The 8,438-nt window shown below is 39.4% G+C and overlaps 1 protein-coding gene across 1 annotated transcript in view; it reads right to left on the bottom strand.

The window, feature by feature from the left end:
• Positions 1-5,263: 5,263 nt before the first annotated feature.
• ghsra (growth hormone secretagogue receptor a) overlaps positions 5,264-8,438 on the bottom strand; it is an 8,940-nt gene continuing 5,765 nt past the window's right edge. The window contains exon 2 of the mRNA XM_015038289.1: positions 5,264-7,896. Coding sequence (XP_014893775.1) covers positions 7,583-7,896 — 314 coding nt within the window. The 3' untranslated portion in view covers positions 5,264-7,582. The remainder of the gene's footprint in view (positions 7,897-8,438) is intronic.

Below are 8,438 nucleotides of genomic sequence, written 5' to 3'. Positions count from 1 at the left end.
TTGCCAAAGTTGATGGGGAAAGTCAAGGTAGTCCTTTTCTAGGTTTTATTTATACTATATATTTGCATACAGTACTTTACATGCCAATTACAGTGCAATCTTCATTTATTTATTGTTTAAAGATTAAGAGACAAGTGTAGTTATATACTAATTTTTTTCTTGTAGCATGTTTTTTTTTTTTTTTTTTTTTTTAAATTGTTGTATGTTAGATTGTATGATTAAGGCCAGCATTCCTTATCTCAGTAACCCTTTAAGTATTTCTCTTGCTCATCAGTTCATGCATTACCGTTTCAGACATGTAACCAAATGCCGATGGGTTTTTGTAACGTTAGACACACATGTAGCAAGTCAGACCTTAGTGTCACTTCATGTTCCTTCATATGGGGATGAATATTTCTGCCTTTGGCTTTTTTTTTTTTTTTTTCCTGTTCTGAATAGTGTTATATTGAAGCTTCTGATATCTTATTTTACAGTTTTTAATCCCAAATGGCCTTTTTTTTTTTTTTTTTTTTTTAACGATCTCTAGATATTGCAGCCATCTTGAGGGTTCTGTGATGTTCTTCTGTAACAGCACATCATTACAACTATTATTATTATTAGTATTGCTCTCTCAAATGGAACAAAACATTAACTTGATCTGTGATTACGCTTTTTTTAAATGTGTTTTTTATTGTGTTTTATAAAGCAAAATTGTGCCATTTAAAAAAAAAAAAATGTCAAGACCCCCGTACTTTGTAGAATTTTTTAAAACTAATTTCACATTTAAATTAAAAGAAAACAAACAAACAATCATGACGATTTCAGGCAGATGACGATGGGTGCTGGTTATTTCGCCCGTTCGCCGTTTCGTACCTTTTGCATGTTTGGTTGTTTTCGACTCCACGTTTTCTGTGTGAACTGGTGCCATTGAACGCACCGTCGTATCACTTGTCAACCTACAATTTAAAGGAACTTCCTAGATTCTACTGATGGTCTTGTGGAAGGAAATTTAGGCTTATAACTTCAATAAACAACATCTTCACATGAGGAAGACCTTTAACTATTTTCCATTTGATCTTGTCTTGTTTTCTAGCAATCAGTTGGCCACAACCTGAGTCGCGTTCCAGTTTTAATAAATGGGAATAGAGTTGACACTAAAATCTTAGATACTTGCAGTGGCTCTCGAAAGTGTACTGTTAGGATTCCTGGGGTTTGTACTTTATCAATTGTTTTTATGTATAATGTGAAATGTGTCCCATGTGATTCATCCGAAGAATGTAAGGGGCTAAAAACTACGTATAAAGGTTGAATAACGAGGTTTTCTTGGAATAATACAATTCCGTGTCTGTTGGCAAAGACACGGATCTGGACTTAATTTTTTTTGCCTTAGATGTGCGCTTGGAATCACGAATCACTGCGATGAGGATACCGAGACTCCCCTTCGTCGTCAGTAGACACCTGAGATTAGAGCCAAGTTGCGTTAAAAGCTGGTCACAATTTCAACCTACCTTGATGAAAATCTCAGCTGAAGGAAAGTAACCGTCACCACCGTTTTTCACTGTAGTTAAGTGCACGCTCTTCCGCAGGTTTACGTGGAGAGCTTAGATGCAACTGGAACTTTTCATTGGAAGAAAATAATTTTGTCTTGCGACTCTACTCGGTCGCCAAGAGACGTTTGTCAGAGGTTGATCTCAATTAGTCCTCTGGCTTCATCCACTGGTGGTGCTGGTTTCCTGGGATCCGCACTGGCCGACTGAGTATTTTATTTCTTGTCTTTCCAATAGTTTTGGAGAAGGAACAGGTTTTTATAAAGTCGCTACTGTCTTACACTTTCTGCTGAAACTTTCTTAATGGTGCTAGATAAATCTTTGTCCCCTTCTAAACTATACCCACGTACAATCAGGTCATTCTGATCTTTTATAAACCCTCTTCAAACCATAGCCTTTGCTAAAGAGATGCTAATAAGCAAATAATGCACTATAATCGAAAGCAGGTGTGAATTACGTAACCAGTTTACGGCACCATTTCTACCCAGTCGACTAGTACAAGATATAGATTACAAACCTGTGGATGTGTACACATTTAAGAGCCACTGTAATAAAAACGTTTATTTGTCAAACTGAAGCATTTTTATAATCCCTTATCTCTGTAATTTACGACGGACGCGACGACAACAAAACACAGGCGGATTTGCAGCGGCTTAATTAAACGGGTGCATAAAATGGTAAAAATGGTTTCAGAACAGAGGCATGAATTAGCCAAAGGGGCGAATTGCCCCGTGGCCTGATGTCAACAAAAATGGTTTGATAATTCCTTATCAGGTTAGTTGTTGCTGGTGTATCGGTAGAGTTTTCTTCTTCTTTTGTTTTCATTTTTTTTTTAATCCATTGTTTTGCTAAGAGATAATATACAGAGATATCTATAGAGTTATAGAGTAAAAATGGTAAACGCATTATGACTAACAAGAGTTGAAGCACTTTTTTTATGACGAGCATTCGACGTGACGAGGTTACGAGTGGGAGGCAACGGATCCTTTGCTCTATTTTGAGAAAACAAACAAAACAAAAAAAAAAACACTACTGCCAACGTTTACTGTTGCGTTCATTTGGCATTATCCTCCTGTTGGCATCACTGTGACATTACTGGAGCATGGCACTGCGCTCCCAGCAGAATGCAATCCACAGCACCGAGGAGAAAGTACACTTCATACGGGGTACCGTGCCTTTGCCAGATATGCTCATTGTGTGTCTGCCTAGACTGTTGCATATTAATTGACTGGTTGACGTGAGTTTTCTTGTCTTTATTAACCCCCCTTTAGCTTCCCTCTTTGAGCCTTAAAACCCCGGTGCAAGAGCAGAGGAGTCCTTCTGTCGCCAGCAGGCCAGTTATCTTAGTATTGAACAATCTGATACGTTTTGTATATCCCTTTATGGGCTTTTTTTTTTTTTTTTTTTTTTTTTTTTTTTGGTTTGTTTTCCAAATGCTGTTTAGCTTTTAAGAGACCCACTCGCCCCACAACTCCCCTCCCCGCCCCCTGCCAGTCCTGCACAGTTTGTGGCTATGTCCACAAAAAGAGACGACGTTTTAGCCCAGCAACCCCACGTCTGTGCCTTCTGATCAGTTTTTATCTTTTTACTTTTTTTTTTTTTTTAATGTACATTTTACAGTAAGTGGAGGTTTGTTTGTTTTTTTTGACTGAGAGATTTGGCAATTTGACAGAGACTCACAGGTATTTAACTATTTTCTGAAGCGAATACAAATAAAAGACAAAAAAAGATATTTTTACCTCACAATTTTAGAGCAAACATTCCAATGTTGTCATGGTCTACGATTTGACACAGAAAAAAAAGCATAAAAAAAGAAGTTCATGCATTTTTGTTATATTGTAAATGTTAGACAATTTCATATGCATTATATTAAAAAAAAGAAACTGCCATATCAATTTTAATGTATAGATTTTTGCAAATACTACCCTATGTATGTAAGACTTAACTGTATCGGTAGCGTATATATAATATATTTATGCCCAATAAATGTTTTAATTTTTTCTGACTTGCATTGCATTCGTTTTTGTTTCCTGTTGTTACTTATTCCAACTCTTACACACCATGTAATTAAATGTAGCTTCTGGTGCCTTGCAAAAAATATCCATACTCCCCTTTCCTGTGATTTGCCACATTGAGACCACAAACGGCAATTGTAGCATAAAAGTGTGTTTTATTATGATTGCATTCAATCCGATCACATAATCGACAGGAGTGTGACTTGACGTTTACAATAAGCCACGTCGGAGTACAGGAGCACACCACGGTTCTTATTTTATTTTTCAAAAAGGAACTTGCTGTACCTCCTGAGGCATTCGGTCCTGACGTGGTCCATCCTGTGTTTCTGCACAAACGCTGACGGAGATGCTTCTGCTCAGCCCGAGCCAGCCTGATGGTGGAGGAGTTTCAACACCTGGTCTGGAGGGAAATGCATTTTAGCGCCTCTAAGCAGGTGTGAGTGTGATTGCACTCGGTGTATTGTTCCACAGCTGCAGCTGAATTGCCGATCTTCGTTTGCGCGTCGGCGCTCATCAGTCTCTAAAACGCAACGTTCCGGAAGGCGGTGATGCCGACGACTGAAACCCTGACTCGATTCACCCCGTCTGCCTTTTCCTCTGATGTCAAGTCATTACCCTTGCTTCAGAGCTTCAGAAATCCACAACTCTGGTGGGAGAATCTGTCGACAGGACTTCATGGATCTGGGTGAAATGAGAGTTTTGGGAGGAAAGCTATTGAAATACTTTCTAGGGTGCACAGCAACCATGTGGAAGGTGTTCTGTTTAGATGAGACCGAAGTAGATTTTTTTTTTTTTTTACTTTAATTTAATCCTATGAAACACTCTGAACACTTTCCACACCAGTATTGGACTGAGGCGTACCGACAGATCTGGACAGATTCTCCCTTTTGTTTTTGTGCACCTGGTTGACCTCATGGCTGAATGAGGGACGCTTTAATCCTTTGTTGATGTCCGCCACTCTGGGGTCTTTAAGGGTATGTGAAGTAACAGACTGGTGTTAGTCCCTTTGGTCACTAAGGCATAATGCCTGCTAAGACGACAGACCTCACGCTGTTGTGTCGCTGGTTAGCATCATACGACGAGGTAAAACGGGGGCAAATAGAGGAATCATTAAAAAAATAAAAATCCCTAAATCTCACCCCTAGGAACAAAAATGCTGCCAAGTTTCTCAATTTATCTGTAAGCACAGATATGGAACATAGAAGAAATCAGTCTTGTCTTATTTTTAATTTACCACATTTTTTTTTAATACACAGATACATTAACCGGCAGATAACTGCCACAATTTTTTTTTCTCAAAATCCAAAACGAAATAAAACTTTTAATCATTATACATTTAGTACATTAATAAATATATCGTCCTGCTGACAGTATATACAGTTGGAAAAAATTAATTTAGCAGAAATGCATTCTTCACTGCCAAGAGGCCACATATTAAATCCAGGTGATTTTTTTTTTTTTTTTTTAAACTGCTGCCCAAAACCAAAATATCCAAAGCGTCTAATTATGAGCCAAAGCAGGGAGAACGTCATGGCGTACAGGTTGTTCATTGATCCAAAGGATGACTCAATACATGGCACACGGCTCTTAATTAATCCACACTTCTTACTTTTAATATTCACTTTCAAAAGCAGCAGGGACAGAAACCATGGCTGCTGAATACAGTTGTGATAAATGACAAGAGTACAGCACATTTAGAAAGCAACTCTTTTCTATTTTTTCCAGTTCAAATGCTTTAAAATGCCATTTATTAACAAATGTACAACTGACACACACTGATGTAAAATATGAAACGGAAGATGATTTGTGATGCAGCGAGCATAGTCTGGAGGGAAAACGGGCAAAACTTGGTTTGCGCTCGCTTTTTAAAGTAGAAAATTTTACTCAAAAACTAACCCTGAAGAAGTGGCGAGAAGGCAAAACGTTAGCGTGTCGTGGGGGAAAAAAAAGCTGAAACAAACTTTAAAAGGAAAAAAACAAGAAAAAGGTAAAATAAAAAAGTATACTGTTTTTATTAGTGCATTGCTCATAAACCAAAATGAACTGCAAGAAGAATATAGATCACACATCTGCATTCAGCTGGCAGCACATTTAGATGGCATATAAGAAAAAGTCAAATCTGCAACACGCTATAAGTGTCCAAAATACAGAGCGAGCTTAGCTGTTGGAAATGAGAACGTTGATTTATACAGCAAAATCGAGCTGTTTGTGTTTTTTGCAGTGCAGTGAAACATATGACTAATCCACTTAGAACAGTATGTTCAGAATGATTATTCTCATAATCTAGTGAAAACAAGAAACATGTGCCTCATCAGATTCCCCCTCTCTCTCTTTTTTTTTAACCTCAGATGACTAATCTAAGGTCGAAAGAAGGCCTGGCAATGGACGGAGTCTGATATTTACGTCAAATCTAGGCAAGGGGCCAATTTGTACCCAGATTAAAAAGGGAAAGTTATTCCACGATCTTTCTGTTTTTGCTGATAACCAATTAGAAACAATTATTCCCAATACAGCAATCCTACTATAGAATATAGTTTTCTTGTGAGCAACAAAAAAAAACAAAACGTTTTAGTCTATTTCAGCCAGCTGAGCAGCAGAAGGAAGGGCAGCAACGTGTTGCTATACATACAGAGAACATTACACACACCAGAAAAAGTGCTGGTGAGATTAAAAGCCTGAGCCTTTTAAAAACTAGATTCGAGTGTGGACAGACTCGGGAGGTCATCACACTGTGTGGAAATCGGTCCACAGGCTGAGTCTAAATAATAGTGAAGCCCTGAAACACGGTGATGACCCGAAACACACGAGTAAATCCACCAAGAACCGTCAAGAACCCCAGGCACAGTGGAAGCCCAGATCTTGATCTTATTAAGACTTTCAATCCTCAAAAACATTTCAGAGCTAAAAGCGAGAAATGGGACAAACTTTCCTCAGGCTGATGTCAGAGGCTGTCAGATGGACACAAGAAGTTCACAGCCAATACTGTTCTTGTATATTTAGCTCAGTTTGCAAAGTAAAAAAAAAAAATTGTGTTACCTGGGTGCAAATAAATCACTTTTTTCCCCCAACAGAAACATTAGAGAACAATTCCTAATAAACTAAAATTTGTTTGCCATTACACATTAGAGACAATTTGTAATGTTTCTAATTTGTAATATGAACATACACTGTGTTAAAACTTTATAGGATTTGATTTGTGATATACCCATCGTTTCCGACTTATGATATTTTACCGCCAAGAAAAATCCACTGAGTGGGAAACGATTAGTGCCTGGCTACAAAATGGAGGAAGGGGTGAAATGACAATGAGTGGGTAGAAAATGAGGTAACAAATTGGCAAAGGGGCGAACTGACCCCCGGAGCCCTAATCAGCCCATCCCAATAAAAAACAAAAAAACAAAGCTTTCAATCCAAAAAAGGTAAAGTACAATTAAAGCACTGCTGTTCAGGCACAGAACACCCTTTTTATGCCAGGGACCGTGACCCCTGTTTGCAGCATCAGCGCAAGCATGGAGTGGAAATTCAACATGCAGGTCTTTGGAAATATGGAGAACACAGAGTCTGCCTCATTAACAGCCTGCTACACAGCTACACACACGCTTGCACACGATCTGCACCTCTGCCCCGCTCCGAAGAAGGAGTACAGAGAAATGCGACGAGTTTTAAAATTCTACAGTGCTTCCCTTTGTCATCCAGAATACGGTATAAGGCATTTGTAGATGTGTGATATTTAGATTTATATATACAAAATGCTCCTTTTTTTTTTTTTTTTTTTAAATCCCATTTTTCAGGCCAAGAAGCATTTCCAGACGGTGTGAAGGTCGTTTACGCTCCACTTTCAAATGTTACGGCACTTGCTGAAAGAATCTGACACGTCGCGGAACATTTAAGAGCAAAACCAGCTTTCGCGAGAATTCAGTTTTAAGCATCTTCGCCTTTTGCGGTTCATGCTCTTGTTCATCAAAAGGCAAGCCTTTGGAGATTGTCCGCTCTCTGACAGGAAATGATGGCTTCCAGGTTGACTCCTCGACACGGTTGGGTTCAAAAGCTCACGGTGGATTCTGTCCAGCCGTTTGAGCCGTCGCCCTTCAAGGTGCTGGCTGTGCGGCAGCGGGATGGCTGGCCGTCGGTCAGGCCGAACAGGCGCGCCGCCGCACCCCGGTACTTCCACGACATGGTGTTGTAGAGGATCGGATTCACCGCCGCGCTCAGATAGAAGAGCACGACCGACAGCAGGCTGCAGTACTCGGACAGCACGGACAGCAGAGGAGAGGGCGCGTCCAGGGAGCGGAACTGCAGGTAGCGGCCCACGTGGAAGGGCAGCCAGCACAGAACGAAGGCCAACACGACCACCACTTGGAGAGAGAGAGAGAGAGAGAGAAGATCAAATGCTGTCCAGATTCTAAAAAGCAGAACAGAATCAAAGGCTTCAAATAAAAAAAAGAGGTTCAGGATCCATGACCAGACGCTACGCATGACCATGTTTTCATCTAACTATACATCTCATCTGTGTGAGGGGGTGGGGGGGGGGGACGACGCTCGGTCCTCATTAACTGGAAAGGCGAACAAGCATTAGAAAATAGTTGAGGGAAAAATGTTTTTATCTATTTTCAGAGCCTGTGCTGCCCCACAGAACAAGCTGTCCTGAGCTGTGACTCATTTCAGCCACATCTAGACCCACAACTCCAATCAGGTTTCTTTTTAATTTAGTTCAAAACGTACTTTTTCCCCCCTATCAGCCATCTATGTAACCCGTTTTAAAAGTTTTGATAGAGATAGTCATAGTCAAAAGAGGGCTGTTGACTAAAACTGAAGAAACTCGTTTATATATATATATATATATATATATATATATATATATATATATATATATATATATATATATATATATATATAT

Source organism: Poecilia latipinna, unplaced genomic scaffold (genome assembly GCF_001443285.1).
Source record: "Poecilia latipinna isolate Pla-1442-1.1 unplaced genomic scaffold, P_latipinna-1.0 Scaffold436, whole genome shotgun sequence".
NCBI lineage: Eukaryota > Metazoa > Chordata > Actinopteri > Cyprinodontiformes > Poeciliidae > Poecilia > Poecilia latipinna.
Note: the sequence above shows the minus strand (reverse complement) of the source record. Positions and strands in the feature narration are given on the sequence as shown.